The 18,659-nt window shown below is 48.5% G+C and overlaps 1 protein-coding gene across 1 annotated transcript in view; it reads right to left on the reverse strand.

Annotated features, from left to right (window-relative positions):
* Positions 1–18,659, reverse strand: part of NTN4 (netrin 4) — a gene marked incomplete at both ends in the record, with an annotated part of 36,758 nt that overhangs the window by 12,941 nt on the left and 5,158 nt on the right. Inside the window, one exon of the mRNA XM_009586972.1 lies at positions 5,593–5,875. Within this exon, the coding sequence (XP_009585267.1) occupies positions 5,593–5,875 (283 nt within the window). The remainder of the gene's footprint in view (positions 1–5,592; positions 5,876–18,659) is intronic.

Raw genomic sequence — 18,659 nt, forward strand, 5'->3', positions numbered from 1 at the left:
TTTCATTCACCTCGATTTACATTTAACTGTAAGGCGTACCCACTTGGGTCATTCTGGAGCATCGCTAAGTACACAAACACAATTCCCAGTACGTCTCACCGCTTTAAGCATTCACACGGCTCTTGACTCATTTAAGCGGCAAAGCCTTCTCATACCATTTTTCATTTTGTCATGGGGTCTTTACATCCCGGTTCACTTTCACACTGTTTCCCTTCTTAGCTCGACAGCCCCGTCGCAACGTCAGTCATTAGAGGGCACAATGCAAACAGTGTTACAAAAGTTGACTTCTGTAAGATAAACGAGCGACTGATTTCTCTATACAAAGACAGTTGCTAGGGCATGCTTCCTTCCAGAGCCTTTTGTTGCTGAATTATAACCTTCCAGCGCTTCCTTTCAGATTGCAAATACATGGGTTTTTTTCTTTAGTCGAGTCTTATAAAATACTTTCCTCCCTATTTATCATCTTCCAAAATGTTGGGCAGTGAGAAAGAAATACTGCATTGAGGGAAAAATGCTTTCAGTCACCTGTTACGAATTGATTTATATTGCAAGAACTCATCCACTATATAGAGTCCAACACAAATGCACAGTAAAAGAAAATCAATGTCCCAAAGACCTGGTAGTCTAAATAGGCTAAATAGCTGGGAGGGGCAACTACTTTTAATAGAGTTTCTTTCTTGGAACTGCTAAAATTGTATTTTCTCTTTTTCTTTTTTTTTTCACTTTCATGGAAAATGGGCATGATATCAGCCTAAAGGAAAATCACGGCATTCACGTCGAGTCTTTAATGATAGCTTTTAAACTGTGTTGCACTCGAGCCACTGTGTCAATTTTAGAACCAATGCCTACTGGCTGCTGTCAGCACACGGGGAGGTATTCTTTCCCAAAGCACCAGACAACCAAATTTATGCATGAGAAAATTCTCATATCCTATCTTGTTCTTGTGAAAGAATACAAAGCTTGTTGTGTGGGTGTGGGGGCCGTCTGGTGGGGTTTTTTTAATTCCTTGTACAATAGGCTTCTGTCAGTACTGCTGGAGAAGACCTTCAACATCTTTTGATGTCAGTAGCACGGTAACAATTTACAACAGCCACTGGGTTGGCCACTTGGGAAGGGGGAGGAATATTCACCCTGCCTGACTATGCAGAAGTGCTTTAGCACGGTGGCTCAGTCTAGCTGGGATCCCAACCGTACTGCATCAACCCACCCCTTCATAACTATGGAAGGAGCCTGGGGAGATCAGCTGGCTAACTTGAGTACATCAAACACATGCCTAAAATTAAGTGAGGTATATCTGGGGTTTGGTGCCTAATTGTGGGGCAGCTGCCAGAAATCAAGTTCAGATGCATTCACTGATCAGGTTCCTGAACTGTTTTGTCTGTTCGGCCTAGAAAATAAAGCCCAGTTCCTGGAAAAGTCCATGACTTACACTGACACAGCACCTTGGACTACTAAAGAAACGTCTAAGCGTAATTGCAGCAGTACCGTTTCGGTATGGCAGCAGCACCACACCAAACCACTTTGGGCACGTCTTCAGTCCATTGAAGCTTCTGCATCCCTAAGCTCTAGTTTCCTACTTCCTTTCTTCAGAGCAAAGATAGCTGCTGTATCATGTTATTAAAACTGTCATTGAGGGAAAAAGAGAACAAGAGGATGAACAAAACCAGACCGCTCCATTCGTTCTCACTCTCTTCAATGCAGGTGAAAGATGTGTAAATGGGGCTGCACTAGCGGGAGCGCTGGAGAGGAAAGGAAGGACAGAGCAGGAAACATTAGATAGTTGATAATATTGGATTATCAATGAGATAATGAAGTCATCAGTGGATAATGGGATCTCATCTCATAGGGGTAAAAGCAGGAAGCCCCAGCAAGGACACAGCCCTCTAAGACCGGTAACTCAAGCCAACCGTGAAAACCATTTAGCTGTTGCAGGATTCTGCAGTCAGGGAGGGCCAAGGAGTCTCTGAGATGGACGAACTCCTGCCCTCACCTTGAGACATAACGGCACAGCTCAGGTGAGGTATCTCTGGGTTTGCTTTCCCCACTTTGGAGACCTAAATTGCAAGATCCTACTTATCTCCAGGCTAATCTCCTCTTTCACGACCCTTGCCATAGTTGCAAGCAGGCCACCAGGGATGCTTTAGCTGGTAAGGTGCCAAGCATGCACCGCAATAGCTCCGTGCACAGAGGTACTGGCAAGGGGTGAGAAGCTCCTATGCCACAGATCAGCTGAAAAAACAGTCTTCTCACAGTCACTGAAGATCAGGAGGGATCTCCTGTGTCTGTGAATCCATTTCTCTACTTGCATGGGCGTTTTGCCTTATAATGCAGCTCAAAAACTGAACCAACTGCTTTGCGTGGTATGGTGTGAGGTGCGTTCGTCCATGCACATTTTGTCCCGGGCATGCATTGGGCTGTTGTTGATGAGATTTGGGTAGTGACCCGTTGAATAAATTTGGGAGGAGCGGGGAAGAGAAGGAAGTGTACCTGTATCACCCTGCCAGCTGTCTATTGCACACAAGTGTATAACAAGGAACAGTCAGGATTGTACTACCCATGAGAAGCAGCCCTTGCTGTCGTTGGACGGCAGCCAGGTCCCCTCTGTAGGCTCCCCCTGCGGCTCATGGGGAGATACGCTCCCCTAGAGCAGGAGACCCACCTGTATACTCATAATTCCCCTAAAAGTTGACATGGCATTTCTGATGCTAAAAAGAACCCAGAGCTTCCCTACATAAATTCCTTTCTCCTTTAGGAGAAAGGGTGGGCGAGGGAAATCGCCAGCAAGTTTTGCTCCGTGGTACCCACGCAGTGACCTCCACGGAGAGGAGCATCACGGAGAGTTTTGCAGCTGGATGGCGGTGAGGGCACAGGAACAAACCTCTTCTCTTACCAGGTCTCAGCTATTGCTGTTTGCTGTATCTCATGGGCAAGCTGGACTTCTAGCCTCCCTTCAGCCACTCCCAGCACATGATGGCCCAGCCGTCAAGAAAAAATGCATCTGATGGTAGGAATCCCGTGGCAGCGAGCCAGGCCGATGTCCCAAGCTGAGTGGAGCATCCTGGCCCCCTGGGTCAGGCTCCTGCACCAAACCCGCCTGGGCAGCAGCCACCAGCATCCCTGCATCCCCACGTGGCTTTGTCAGATCCTCTCTGGGTGAGATGGCTGAAATGCTTCTGGTCGCTTTGTGAGATCTGCCCGAGACCTGGCAGCTATGCCCAGTGCTGCCAGGACACCCCGGCTTACTGCCCGGAGCAGCCCAAGAGAAAAACAAATACATCACGTCCAGTTCTTCCACTGGCCAAGCAGGGACTGAAACTAAGCCTGCAGTCAGGATTTTGCCTGTGGGCTATGACCAAGTAGGGGGTTAAGAAAACTTGTATATACTTTTTCTGGAAAAGTTTTTTTTTTTTTAAAGGATCTTAAACTTGCTTAAATTTTGATGTTAACTCTCTAACTTAGGGGATATTCTTCAGGAGTGCTCTGGTCTAAACAAGCATAAAAACAGAGCCAAATTTTACAATCATATTGTGAAATGGTAATGTGCTTCCCAGCTTTTGCTGTCCTCGGTTTTACAGTGAAGGTTCTGCTAAAACCCCGTGTAGATGGTTACATAAAGACAAGACTGAAGTCCCCATCTCACACTTGAATGATTGACCGTAATTCTTCAGAATTATCTTTTATGTGACTTTTTCAGGTGAAATGTACAAAAATGCTCCCTCTCTGAAATCCTACTCTCTTTTCAGAAGTTTCTCTGACTTCTCCCAGCTAAGCAGCCACAGAACCCGCAATCTTTCTTCCCTTTTCTGTTCATTCACATGCGTGTCTTGCTATCATCTTGGAAATGATCCTCCTCCCATCGTGAAGCAACGCACTGGCAAACCCCAGCCTGGTATGCCTGAGGGGGGGTGAGGGGGGGTGCCACCGCAGTCACCCGAATCGCAGCAGCCTTGCGCCAGGCAGGAGCCTGGGACAGACTGGTCTCAGCCCCAGCTGCCCCGGTCCTATGATGGAAAAAGTGGTATTGGGAGAGAAAACATCTTGCCACTCCCTGACCCTCCCTGCAAACCACAGGGCTATGTCACCCCTACGCCCACACATCCCTTATGGGACACGTGGAATAAGCTGCAAGGCACAGTAAAACGAGTCAGCCTCACTGCAGAAACGTCACCTTTGGGACTCCCGCCACATACACGTTTATAACCAGAGCTGAATTTCCAGTCCCCTCAGGGCCAGTGCAGGGGCTTGTTGTTATTTCTTGCTTTGGTTTTCAGTGCTATTTTGGCACTTGATTCCTTCCCACAGCACCGACTGTTACCTGCGCACTATGGTTTCCATAGGCTATAGCTGTACCGGAAGCATATTTGTCTGCAGGCTCTGTTACAACTCTCAGTGGTGTTCTGGGGCACGCTCCCGTGCAATTGTATCCCACCGAAATAATCCTGAGCAAACAGCTCCTTTCAAAGACTTTCGCTCAGGGAACATCTGTGGAAAGCAGAGCGGTGCTACTCGAAACAGCCTTACCAATCACAGCACTGCACGCTTTCAAATTGGTACATTTTCAAGATGTTGCAAGACTAGCTCTATTAGAAGGGAAACATGCTGTCTGCTTCATGTCTGAGACCATAATTTAAGTGAAATGAGAGTTCCCTGAAGAGCTGGGCAGATGCCAGACCTCCTTACCTCGAGTAACTGCCTTACGTTTTCTTTATGATCTTTCCCTTTCTAACATCGTTCAGTGCAATATGTTTGACTGCCCTGGCTTTCCCTCCCGTCCCTCCGCCACCAAAGCCAGGACTTTCAGAGCCAGCCAAGACAGGCAGAAAGGACAAGATGTGTTGGGGGCAGCGAGACCAGGGTGTCCCCGGACTGGCAGGGTGCAGGCACGCCATGCCGCAGGCATTCAAGACATTGGCCGCTGCTGTGCCCATCAGCTCCCCAAAGGGTTAGTGGCTCTCTGTGACGTGGGAAGACTGGGGTTTAGGTCTTGGTCAGTCCCAAGGGATTTGAGCTCAGAGCTCTTGTGATGGCAGTCCTCTCAAAACTGGAGCACAGGTTTTTTATCCGGAGAAAGGTATTGCAAAGTGCAATGGAAAACCTGGGAGTGAGAGGCAATCCCCAGCTCCCCTGCCTCTCAGTTCAGGAGCCAACCCAGTATTTGAGGATCCTCCAGAAGCAAAGGCAATCACAAGATCCCTAGTACATTAGAGTAAGCTCTCCTCCCTCTCTGTCATCAAAATGCCCTGTATTTATTATCTTTTAGATATTGTGTTATTGAGAGTTAGCATTTGGGAGAAGAAGGGAGTCAGCAATTTTAATTTATTTTAAGGATGCACCTGAAATAAATAAACTTAAATTACTGTGGAGCACCCTTGAAGGATGAGAGTCCTGCTGGACCCTACACTGAGGCACAAGGGAAGCCCAGCCTCAGCCTCAGACCACCTCCTTTGTAAAGACTGCTTTTGCTCACTGTGCTTGGAATTCAGTGCATCATATGTCAAATACTTGGACGTATACCATACTCTATACCATTCCCTACTATTTTTAATACTCTGCTCTCCTGCAGTGCAGACATCGCTGGGTACGTGTACGTACCACGTGGAAAACGCCGGCTGCCTTGACGGGCTTGAATCCAGCGACGGGGACGCAGTGGTCAGCGTGGCCGTTGCAGAAGCAGCTGCCCTTCACGATGAAGTCGTAGACAGCGTAGTGCAGGGACGGCGGGGGCTGCAGGGCCTCTGGGAGGCAGGGGCAGCCCTGCCGCTCCAGCAGCCGCACCCGCAGGTTGGTGATCTTCAGCTGCGCCTGGGCTTCCGCGCTGTACGGGTCCTCCACGGCGTAAGGTGGTGACAGGGCTCGGTATATCACCTGGGCAGAGAAACACAGCAAGGGAAGCAGAAAGGAGGATGTTAGCCAGCCCTGTGGTGGGCCGGGGGGGGTGGGATGGTGATGGCAGCATCCCCTGGGAGCATGCACCAGGCTCTTGTGATGCTCTTCCCCCTCTGCAAGCGTAGGGAGCAGCAAATCCACCTCAGTCCTAGTGTGCATGAAGTGACCCCCCGTGATCCCCTTTCCACACAAAGTCTGGACCCTACGGGTGTCAAGCGACATTTCACCATTAACTTAAAGCAGAGGTCGGTACCGCTGTTACGCGGCGTGGCCCAGCGCAGGGACCGGCAGTCCTGCAGGTGATGCTCAGGTGGGGGACTCTTCATTAACATTCTCTCCGCCAGAATGGGTGGATTTTTTAACAAATAAAGCTCAGACTTCCAAATATTTGGCTCCTGTGAGTCCCAGGCTGCTTCCTAGTGGAAAAGCGATTAGGTGTGGCAATTAGTGACAGCAAGCTGATAGTCGAGAAAACCGAGATAAGAAAGAAAGAAAAGTGGGGGGCTTCTGAAGTTTAAACAAATACTTATCAGTCAGTCTTTATTTTAACTTGGGTCTGATTGAATAGGTAAATATTGGCCCAAGCCGAAAATTGAGAGCACTAGATAAAAATAACTAATTTTCTTGAAAAGCTTCAAACTTGTTGGTCAAGCTGCCTACAGTGTGACATCAGAAACAGCATATAATTCACATAACTACTATTGGCATAAAATGACACATTTACAACACATGTATTAGTTACTGATACATTTAACTTACAGTGACACTTTCTAAATAGTTAAACAGCTCTTCACTGAGTAGCCACCGAAGACTTGACGAACTACAATATTTGTAAGCAACAGTTCAGTCAGTCACTTGACGAGCATTTGAGGGTGTGACGCAGCCTAAGGCTCCATGCACTGCTCCCAGCACCGGCTTAAAACCTCCTCAAACCGCCCCGCTGCTCCACTGACAACCACCCACACTACCCAAAACACCGGCCAGCCTCCTACAGACAGCAAGGAGGTGTGCGGCAGCGAAGGGCGACCATCGTTTCTTGCCAGGAGGTGCTGCGGGGTGCCCGGCGAGGGGCAGCGGGCGAGCCTGCCAGCGCCGCTTACGGGGATCACGGGGATCCTCTCCCTAAATCCACTCCTACCACAGGATGCAGCTGATACGCTTCAGCTGATGAAGGCTTCCCTTTTATTTCACCAGGATTCACGTATCCTGGAAATAATGACCCCGGTGCTGCCAGCTCGCCTGCCTGCAGGCTTTGCCTGCCGGCTGAAAAAAAACCCACTGCGGGCACCGCTCCTGGCCGGGACCTGGCTTTTCTCCAGAGCTGCCAGGATCCAGCTGGAGGAAGCTTTGTCCTGGCCTGGAAGGAGACTTAGAGCTCGTTTTGGAGCTGAATGGCGGCAGTGTGCTTTTGCACATCCCATTGGCCTGCCAAGCGCGGCCGCTACCAGCGCGCCAGTGACAGCGGGGCTCGGGCACGCTGGTGCCGGATGCCGTGCGCTGGCAAGCACGTTGCGGCTGCAGGCCCCTGCCGCCATCCTGCACCCTCCCAAAGGTATTCCAGCATCTTCTGCCAGAAAGATGTCGATAAGGGAGAAGGTTAATCGGGAGAGGTGGTCGGAGGGCAAGGCCGGTGAGCGGTACGCCCCTCGTGTGGAAGCGTTGAGTCTGATGAGGGATATTCATAAATAGTAACATATTTCAAAAGGGTTTTTTTTCCCCTTTCTTTCAGGAGCATACAGAGTTTTTTCTGCTTTCCTAAAATAAAAATATCAAGCAGATATGAACAGAAATCCAAGCGAACCCAACTATCAGGCCCTGCATCTCTCCCCAAGGCTTGTTATTTACCCAAATTTAAATCAATGTCATTCTGATCACATTTGCTCATTAGTGGCTTTGTGAACACAAGATGCTTTCAGATATGGACAAAAAATTCCTTGGGAAACATCCAAACTGGAGACATTGATTTCCTTTTAGTGGAGATGATGGAAAATGCCGCGTTGAGAATTTTCAGTAAAAACTAGCAGTTTGGGTTCTTTGCGATTGTATAAATTGCATCTCAGAGAACACTTTGCTTGTCCTGATTCGGATGAAAGCGGCGAAGGAAATAATACATAAATGGGAACAATTTATGCTAGATGCAGCTGCAGACTTTCTTCTCATCATTTTCAGTTTTTCTTGTTTATCTATCCCCATTTAATGCACGTGACTGGTGCTTGTAGATTTAGTAAAGACAATTGCAGCAAGGAAATCAATAACCCTGAGCACCTTCGCGCCAAGAGAATTAAATCTTGCCTGTGTGGAATTCAGGGGGAGTTATGCTGCTGATTTCAATGGAGCCAGTATTCTCGCTCAGGCCCTAAAATGTTACAAACATTTTTTTTTATGGCTACTTGAAAACAGTGATGCTAAACAGGAGTCCTATCTATAATTCCCAGGGGCTGCGGACTCTCAGCCGTATTGCTCTGGCTGTGCCCAGCAGCCCCGGCCCCGGCTTCAGAGCCGCGCTGCACCCTGCAGCAGTGCAAAGTGACAGGGTGAGCCCGGTCTCAGTGCTGCCCACACCGTGAACACCCTCATACCTCCCTCCCAGACGCTAGTAGTTCTGTTTTAACAAAATACAAACCAGTCATTATAACATGTAGGACGCCATACAAACAGCAGTTCTCCGCTCTGCCCCGGCCGATTGAGCTGGAGCCCCCAGAGGCTACATAATAAGGTCAAGGATGTGTTTTCCAGCAAGACTTCGCTGTTCAGTTGTTAACCTCGCTGATTTATCCCAGCCTGTCTTGGAAGTCCGCACATCACTGGGGCCACACCATCCTCATACAGCTGTTATGGGTCTGCACCCCTGTGCTGCCCAGCACCTCAGCCCCACGTACACACACAGGTGGGGAACAGCTTTCCTGCTTTTACCTTTCCTTGGACTTTTCCGTGCAATTGTCCCACTGATAGGACTGGCCCTGGTCTGCAGCATCCCATCTATGAACGAACCATGGTTTGCACAGCAAACCTGACTGGGTTTTCACACCTAGAGTTCTGCTGGCAGCCCCTGCCCACGGCAGTCAGAGGCCTCCTCAGCCAAAATATTGTTTAGTTTTAATGGCGCAGGGGAAGCATGTAGGCAGGATTTGAGAAGAACGCGCTGCCAACATGCATGTGTATCTGATGATCATCTCCCTGGTGCCACCGAGCAGGACTTCCTCGGATTGACTCTGTTGGGCCAGCGCTTCCCAGCCACCCTGGGACGCTCGTGGTGACATCCCCAATGCACAGCCATCATTTCTGGTGCCACTGGGCAGGACTTCCTCGGATCGACTCTGTTGGGCCAGCACTTCCCAGCCACCCTGGGACGCTCATGGTGACATCCCCAATGCACAGCCATCATTTCCTCTTCCCAACAGCTCTCCAAAGCCCTCCGGGTTTATCTTATCTTGATAAAACCACACAGAAAACACGCATGCCCAGCTCAACCTGCAGGGACAGAAACTCTCCCCAGCGGCTCTGCCACCGCGGTCGTGGTCTTGGCACATGTCACGACAGCTTTTTAGCTGTTGGGGCAGCCCCTCTGCCAGATGTGACAGGGGGGACGGCAGTTCCCTCCCACCCCCCAGAGAAGCCGCTGCCTGCAGAGCCATCCAGTCCATTACTCTTCCAATCCCGAAAGCGCTGGAAGAAGTCATGCCCGAGGATCCTGCCAAAGAGAGCTATGTTGTGATTACACAAGGGAGATAAATAGCTCGATGAGGTACAGGAGAACATCCTTTTTGATAGATGATGCCGTTCCTGTTTTTACAGAGCAAGGCCTTTGCCAGGAGAAAGCTCCACCACGCGCAGGGGAACACACCCACCCCCTTGGGAAAGGAGCAACGGCAGCAAAATCTGGCCATTCGCCTGCAGCGAGCCTCACCAGAAAGCACCCCACGGTGACCAGACCTCTGGCTTTCCCACTCAAGTCTGTCTGTATGCAAGTGTCTTACTGACAATATGTCAAAGCTCAACATTACAATGTTGGGTAGACAACGTGACTTCTCCCAGTTTGCACCACGTATGATAGCAAAGGGTGAGAGGACTGGATCTTTACATCAGCAGCTCTATAGTGCATGCACTAATCCAAATTTTCTATTTTGTAGAACAAGTAGGAAGTAATAAATTGAAAACCCACAGCACTTCTATGCTAGACATGCCATAATACATCCTATCAGAAAGATATTTTCATTCCCAGTGTTGCTAGCTCACTATAAATGTTATGGTATTTGGGATTCTTCTTAAACACAATCCCAGGAACCGAATCTTTATCTCAGCTTCCATTTAAAACTAAGTGTCTAGCAATATCTCATATCTGAGGAGCAAATGTCACAAACCAGGAGGCAAATAAAAAGAACCTCTGTCTTTAAAACAAAATATCAGTATTTAGGGTAATTCCACATCATGTGGAATTACGCTGTTGGATCCCATGTCCTATAAATGCGATGTCTGCATGAAGCAACATCAATAAAGTGATTTAAAACTTGCATGAGGATTTTTTGGTGGGGGAGAAGTCTCTCTGCATAGCCAAATAGGAACTGTAGACTGCAATCCCTGAGTGAGGATGCCACTGCCATGCCTCGAGAGGGTCGGGTTCACCTGACCCTCCCGGTGGGATGCCCGGTGGTGGCAGGAGGGAGCCCACTCCACTCCCAGGGGAGCAGGAGCGGACAAGCTGCCCCACAGCACCCTGCACGTGACATGGAGTAAAAATATTCTGTTCTTCAGCCAGACCGTTCGGCTCTCTACGGTTTGGGCACGTCATTACACAGACACCCTCTAATAAATTTCCACAGCATTTCAATTTCCTTATGGGCTGTCATGAGCAACTCTTGGTCTGTTGATTACTTCACTTTATTTTGTCTTAGTGGCGCAAAGAGCCTTAGCTACTTGCCATTCCGCAGATGCAATAATGTAGCCCCGTATATAAATAAAACAGCAGCCATGAACATGCTGCACTCAAGTAACCGCTTGCACCACAATGACCTCGATTTATAAATACATAAAAGTCCCTTTGCAAGAAGTACCCTAGTATGTTTACACTCAAGAGGCAATGAAAGGACATCTTTATATATACCCACAGTGGGAAGGAAAATGCTAATGAATGATGCTGAGAGCAACAAAATAGGCTCTGAAGTTAAAGCTGCCTGAGGAAGTCAACAAAACCAATGAAAGATTTCCCACCAGCAAAGCCTTCTTGATGAGTCACAGGCACATCTCAGACCACTGCAGAATGGAGCCTCCACCCTCCACAGCTGCAGGGGCCCAGACCTTTATCAAGATACAAGTGTCCACAGTGATAAAATGGGGCCCTCTGGGTTGCAAATGCCCATGACGTTGAAGAGATACATGTGATCCACAAGAAGCTTCTTCCTCACAGACCTTCAGAAATGGGCACAGCCGCAGAGGCTGTGGGCAGGGACCCGCAGCCCCTGTGCACGTGCCCCTTCCCCGGGTCCCAGCGCCCGGCTAGAGGCACAACGCTCCAACCTCCAACCGGGAGACCGGCCTCAGCCAGAGGCCTGGAAGGCATCAGGAGACGGTTCACAAAATGACAGCACCAGTAAATTACAGACAGAGGGAATAAATGGATGGGAGACTCAGGAAGCATATACACATGGGAACAAGCCAACAAATGGGAATACGGCAGAAATAAAAGCAATAAACAAATATTAAAAACATAAACACATTTTTATTTGGTTGTAAATGAAAACCAAGGTGGTAACACTGCATGAAGTGGTCCGTGACTTCTTTCCAACGAGATCTCCAGATAAAAGAGATTGATGGACTCTACCCTGTGTCATCCGACCTGGATGCGTGAGAATGCATCTATAAGCACTCTATAATAATGACCTATCCATATCAGTGATTCACCTATTTGGCTCATGGGTGTTTGATAAATTCAGTACTGCTTTATTTGATTTTTGCTGGTGATTTTATTCCTTTCAATGTATTTTACAGGAACACAGGAAAAAATAATAAGAATAAAAAGAATGTAAGGTTTGCTGTCTTCTCCAAATAGAGAGATAGCGAAAGCAACGAGGGACGTGCACCACCGTACAAAAGGGCATCTGATGTCTAGGTAAGTGTTTAATGGAAAAGTTAAGGCTTACATTAGGAGTCTGCAGTGTCTCTTGGTATGCAGGCACTAAATAAATGTGGCTAACTGGCCTGTTTTATGGGGCCCTGTTGAATCTCCACATCACTGGAAGCTATCTGGTTCGTTTAGTGCCTGGACAACGCTCTGAAAATGTAGGCAATAAAGGCGGTGGTGGAGCTCTGCCAGCGCGTCCGGGACCTCATCCCTTTGCCTCCTGAAAGATTTCCCTCGAGCCTGGCAAGCGGCCGAGCTTAGGCACCGCCTGCCAGGTGCTGGGGCTAAGGCGAAGGGGAGCCCTCATCCCCCACCTCCCGGCCCCGGGATTTCCAGCTGTGTGCCCAGCATCGCCTCACGTCTACTCCTCCCCACAGGCTGTTGCTCGCAGCCGCACGCAACTGCAGCTCAAGCTGAGATGCTCCGTGCTGTACCCGCTGCCCGGTACACCTCTGCCACCCCCAGCCACTGCGTGCCTGCGCCCCGTCCCCCCGCGCCTCCCTCCACAGCCAGCCCAGCCCTTTCCCATAGGCACTACCCAAAAGCAGCAACTGCTTTCAGCCTTGGCTGGTCTTGTTTGGAGAAGCTTAGCTGGGAAATTTTATTGGGCCAATTAAGCTTTCCTTCTCAATAGATGTAAAAGTTAAAAGTCACCATTTCTCTTGGTAAGCGTTACAGAAAGCTCACTGGGGGAAATAAGGCTGATTTGTAGAAATGGGTAATTTAAAAAACAGTAACAATGATGCGACGTGTGTGTGCCTACTCGGGCTTTCTATAACATCAACCTGCCGCAGTGTCTGATTTCAACTTCCACCCAAGAAACTGCATCACCACCACAAAAGCCTGATTAGACTTTTTGTTTTTTCACTTGCAGAGGGAATCAGATATAAACTTAGTTGCAGAATTCCAGCACCAGCCAGGCGCTCCTGGCTCAAAGAGGGTGTCCCCACACCTCCTTCGCTCACCCCTGCTTGGTCACCTCTTGGTGGTTTAGAGGAGCCTTGAGGCTGAAACTGCTCTGTGCTCATCCCCTTGCACCTCCCCAGGAAAGAATAATTAAGCCTAATTAAGCCTAACACCCAACGCAAGAAAGGTGAGAGTGTCTTACTGTACAGGTGAGGATGGCTCGACTTTCAAGGTTTGCTGTGCCAACTGGCAAGACTCACGCCACAGCAATAAATCCTATTTGGTACCTTCGGGGAGCGGCTACAGTCCTACCTGCCCTGACGCCTTTGGGGACCCCGTTTTACAGCGGGAAGCCTCAGGCACAGGAGCTGCCTGGTTTAACGGGGCTCCCTGAGCCTCGCCAGTGCAGAGCAGCTCAGGTGCCCCATCTCCCAGATGCGTGGTTTAACCACCAGACCTAGTGCCTACAACAACTGACGTATTCCCTGCCCACATATGTCCTTTGAGAGAGACAGATGCTCTGCAGATAGGTTTTTCTTGTCTCCCGGTTTCAGTATTGAAGGCTCAACCCCATGCTAGCGTTTACTCTAACGGTCAGTATTTTAGTTTCCAGGGATTTTCTGGATCAGTGTGGTCAACTTCTGCCAGGCTCTCTCCTTGGCTCTTCCCGGAGGCGAGAGCTGAGTCTGCAGAGGAGTGTTTCGCTTGCGAAGCCTTTCCATATCTTTTAAATTAGTTCCCTACTGAAACAGGCCTTATGCCATTGCACTGCATGTGTATCTATGTGTCTGTCCATCAGTCCTTCCCAAAACCTTTTGAAACCGCTGGCTAACTACAATCACATTTGGGAGATATATCTTAAAGGCATTAAGCTCCTAGAAGTTTTATGAAAACAATCTCGTTCCTTCACAAAATCAGGCCTGGCGGACTCCCCCTGTGAAGAATCCACAACGCTGGTACCCTCTGTTGACAAAAGAGACTTACTTGATGTATTACCACACCAAGCAAAAGAGCTTTTAAGAGAGAAACCCATGCGTATCTCTGTGCTATGTTCATTGCAATGACCCTAGGCTAAAAAAAGACTTTTTGGCAGATGCTGTAAATAATTCACATGGTGTGGGAAGTTCATCAGCCTAAACCAGGCAGGTATCACCCACCAGCTCCTCTAATATACTTTGGTTTTTTGCCTGTCAGACCAAGTGGACTGCAGGGAAGAAGAACCTCTCTTTTTCTCACAGAGAGGTCTGACCATCCCCTGCATGTGCACATTCACGGTGCACACTTCAGCACCACCCAGGTGAGATGAAACAACACAAGAAATTGGGAAAACTGCCTCACCAGTGCAGAGAGGTGACCGTCAGAGACACTAAGATCAAACTGAGCAGTGGAACCTGTCTTTCAGGCCACAGCGTGAAGCACTCTGTCCATGTCCTCTAGCGATGGTGACAGAAACCCGCTGTGTACCACCAACGGTAGCCCCTGAGGTCCTCAAGACACTGGAGAAATGGCACTCCATTTTGGCCCATGCCCACAGCCCTTCTGCAATCTTTTACAGTGCATAAAACAAGGCAAATAATCCCTTGTCTCATCATCCAAAAGTTAGGCAATCTTGCAAAGACTTCAGGAGGAAAATCCAACTATTTCAAATAACTGGCCCTTGCGGGGGCCTTGGCAAGTTAATTTATACCAAGGCAACTTTTATCTTTTGGGAAACTCAAGGCATTCTTCTACCATTCTCAAAAGCAAGAAGCTGTATGGGATGAGCTCCTACTCACATGCAGCAGCCGGCCGGTGAGGGGCTGGAAAAGGCATGAGGAGACCCAGGCAAGATCCTCGGGATTTCTCCAGGATCCTTGACTTCTCTGGCAATAATCAGTCAGACGAGAGCCATCTTCTCAGCTTCCTTTCAACATCCCGCCGCACAATTTCATGAGATGAAAATGAAACACTGCTAGGTCATGCCTGTCTTCATGCAGATGATGATCACAGAAGTAATATTGTTACCAGAAAAATCTCTCTCCAGCTCGAAACAGCTCAAAACATTTAGATTTCTTCACCTCCAGCTAACAGTGCTTTTCTAAGAATTGATAGTTTATTCCACAATGGCTTTATTTTGCCTAATCACTACTTTCACTCATCAAACAGATAGAAACGCTCAGTTTCTTGGCTCACAAAACCCTCCAGATGCATGATATAATCAGCTATGCACTATCAAGGAAAATAATTATTGCTTTTTTCTCATCTTCAGAATCACCGTTTCCAAGGCTGCACTATCCCGCATAGGAAAATGAACCAGCACATTTCAGCTGATGATACGAAGAAGTCCTTTGACCGATCAGCAAGAAAGATGGTATTTAAATACTCTTCCCTCCAGCAATTCCCCTCCTTTCCCTATCCCCACCAAGATTTATGTTCTCAGCCTTGGCCTGCCAGCAGTACCTGTTGTGCGTATGGAAGACCAAGAAAACCTGGAGCTACCTCCAAAGAACCAGAGAGAGAACTGGACTTGCTTTTTCATAGGCAGGGGTGTAAGAAAAGCTGGCTCACTCCTCAGAGCTGCAGAATAACGCCTTTAACAGCTTCTGAGCACGACGCACCACTGCAAAAGCCTGCAAGGCAGCAGGTTAGCGTTTCAGCAAGAATGCCCGCGACAATCCTAGGGATCAAGGGGATTTCTTTCAGCCTAAGAGTAACCCAATTTCATGAGTATTTTTCAATTGCTCTTGTCTATAATGAAAAGGCTTTGTGTCTATAGAGCTGGCTGCTTAAACCATCCAGTCACCATGAGCTACACTTAATTTTGGGAAAAAGAACACCTCTCTCAATTATATGTAAATACGTATCGTCTAAAAGGCCACGAGAAAAAGCACTGCCCTTTCAACTCAGGGCTACAGATTTTGACCACAGCAATGAGGGATGCTGCACAGAGACTGGTGATAGAAAGTCATGGCATATGTGTCTAGTAAGTTTGTTTTTGGACATTAACTTCTTTTCTTCCTGGAAATGTTGCCCAGGGAGAATTTGAGGACTTCACCATTTCTGTAGGATTTTGAACGTTGGTAGACGGGATATCTCACGCTGACACCCATTGTACATGGTGATTAATCTCAGATTAAGTCCCCATGAGCTTTTGATGCAAAACTTCTGAGATGTGTCCTTTCATTCCTTTAGGTTACACACTTCCCATGTAACCGGTTGTATCCATGAATCCCAAAGAGAAACATGGCAGCCCTACTTTCCAGACAGTGAACTGGGAGCTGAATAAGTGAGCCAGTCTTCCCTTCATGCCAAAAATGAACTGTGAAATGAAGCAGTGGGGTGCACTGCCTGAAGAGAGGCTCTGGCTGCACCGCTAAAATCCCGCGGCACTTTTCTCAAGGGAAGCAATAGTCCTGCTAACAAGGCCAGATGCCAATTTAGAGAATTAAATTCTGCCTACCCAAATTCCTCTTGTTTCATGTGGGTACAGTGCTCTTCACTTCCTACATAAGAAGTTTAGAAAGGGTCTCCTGGAGCCCTGGGACTCATTCCCTCCTGTTGTTGGCAGCCTACAATATACCCCCTTTCACAGACTGGTCAAGCTCACTCCGAGGAATAATTTGTTTTAGCCATAATTGGAGGCCGATCCAGAAGCCGTGATCCTCAGTTGTTAGAAACTTGCTGTTCTAAACGGAGGACTGCCGATATGCACTGTTAAACACTGGCTATGCTCCATCCCAGGGGTGGCTGCATTTCAAGAGCTGGCCAAGCGGAGGGCCAACCTCCAAGTGTCAAAAGCACTGGGAAAGCCAGGGAGAAAAGGAGACAATGAGACCTTCCTGTGGGCTAGCTGCAACAGGGGGAATCATCCAGAGGACCACCGGGCAGGTTGCAGAAGCGCCTTGCCCCCCGCATGCCGTGGTCCTCCAGAGATGCTGAACACCCGGGAGGCCCAGCAAAGGGACATGTCACTGCTCTGGGACTGCCTGCTGCAAAGAGGGCGGGTTTTGACACAACCTGGCCCAGAGATCTGGCAGTATCATCCCTGGTACTCCACGTACGGAAAACTTAAAAAGCAGGTGCCGGTGCCCGGAAAACAGCAGTCGTGTCGCTCAGCCCTGATGGTAACTCTGGAGGGAAAGTACCTTTAATGGTAAAACTCCCTGGAGAATGAAGGCTTGTCTCCACATACGCCCAAACTGCCTTCGTCTCCTGCCCTCCCAGGCGCAGATTAAAAACTAAGCTCAGGTTTCCCCTTTTTCCCTGAATCCCCTTTTTGCTGCCCCATTATTTAAAGGGAGAGGCTCCCCGCAACCCGACAATGCTAAAGGCAGTGGAAACCCTGCACAGGGCTTGGGAAGACAGGCTTCCCTGCCAGGAGGGAAACCTGGGGGGCCAAGCCAAGAGATGCACCTTGCCACAGCCATGGGCAAGGCGGCCGGTGGGAGGATGGCGTCCTGCTGGCGTGCCGCTGCGAGCAGCGAGCCCTGTGCCGTGCTGGCCGGCAGGCACACATCCCACTCGGCTCTCACGAACCCTCCCCAGCCACCCCGCGCTGAAAGGCCAGCTGCCGCAGCCCGGGATTTCTAGGTTCCTACAACGCTTCATTGACTCTGGCCTGACTTCATTTACTTTGTCTCATTAACTTTTCCCCTAGAAATCATTATTCTTGTGCTTATGAAATAATGGCCCCCATGTCTTGCTAAATTCACTGATATAATGCAAAGAGTTAGGCTGGGTCTGGCCACCACCCCCATCACCCCTGGCCCCCAGCTGAACAGACTCTCTTTTGCACGTGGCATTTCTGTACAGAGCCCGACAATTTGCGTTTTCCCAAAGACAGAATGATCAGGAAGATACTGTTAAAGAGGTTTTTTTTCCTATAAAATGCACTTCTACAAACTGTAAGAGATGGGACTTGAAAACACACTTCCCTAGCCATGTCCTCACGTGTCCTGAGCACTGCTGAACACCAGCCAGGATCCCTTTTTCCTTCTTGTCAGTTTGGGCCTTTGTTTGCTCTCTGTGCAGACACCAGTGGCACAGGACGATTAAAAAAGCCGTTTGCAGCCCTCTAATGGGCTGACATCCCAGGCTGTTTTGAGTTTATTCTTGCATATTTGCCCAGGTTCTTTGTGGAGTCCCAAGTCCTGCAAATGTCCAAATCCTTAAGGAACAGAGGCAGGCTGCGTGCAGTAACAGTGCAAGGCAAAACATTTGAAGGTTCTTCTGCTACAGAAGGCACATGAGATCAATAAAATGCTCAGTAAGACACACACCCCACAGTAAAACAGTGGTATGTGATGTTTCAAAAGTTAAAAGCACGTTAGAATTTGTTGCTGGAATATAGTCAAACTGCAAATACGCCTCTCCTATTAATAGCAAACAGCAACAATAGCTGAGGTCTCCAAGTGATTTATTAGCAGTATTCTGAACAGATGAACACTCAAAAAAGTTACTAATTTACTAAAATCTTGTCAAGGAGACCCTGCTTCAGTAAGTCCTTTTATCCTGGAGCTTGTCTAAATGGGGACACTCAGGCGAGCTAATCTGAATTGACCACAGATGGGAATGTAAAGTGAATGAGATAATCGCATTGCAGAGTGGACAGTCACTCTTGCTCACAATTAGAGAATTAACATCTGCTAGGGGTCCCTTGTCGATGAGCCCTTAACAGTGATCAGATTAGGCTGCAGAGGAAGAGATGTTAATATGATCTGAACTATGGGAGGGAAGATAGCCTTTTATGCATACTAATAAAATTGGCATT

Source organism: Fulmarus glacialis, unplaced genomic scaffold (genome assembly GCF_000690835.1).
Source record: "Fulmarus glacialis isolate BGI_N327 unplaced genomic scaffold, ASM69083v1 scaffold12501, whole genome shotgun sequence".
Taxonomy (NCBI): Eukaryota; Metazoa; Chordata; class Aves; order Procellariiformes; family Procellariidae; genus Fulmarus; species Fulmarus glacialis.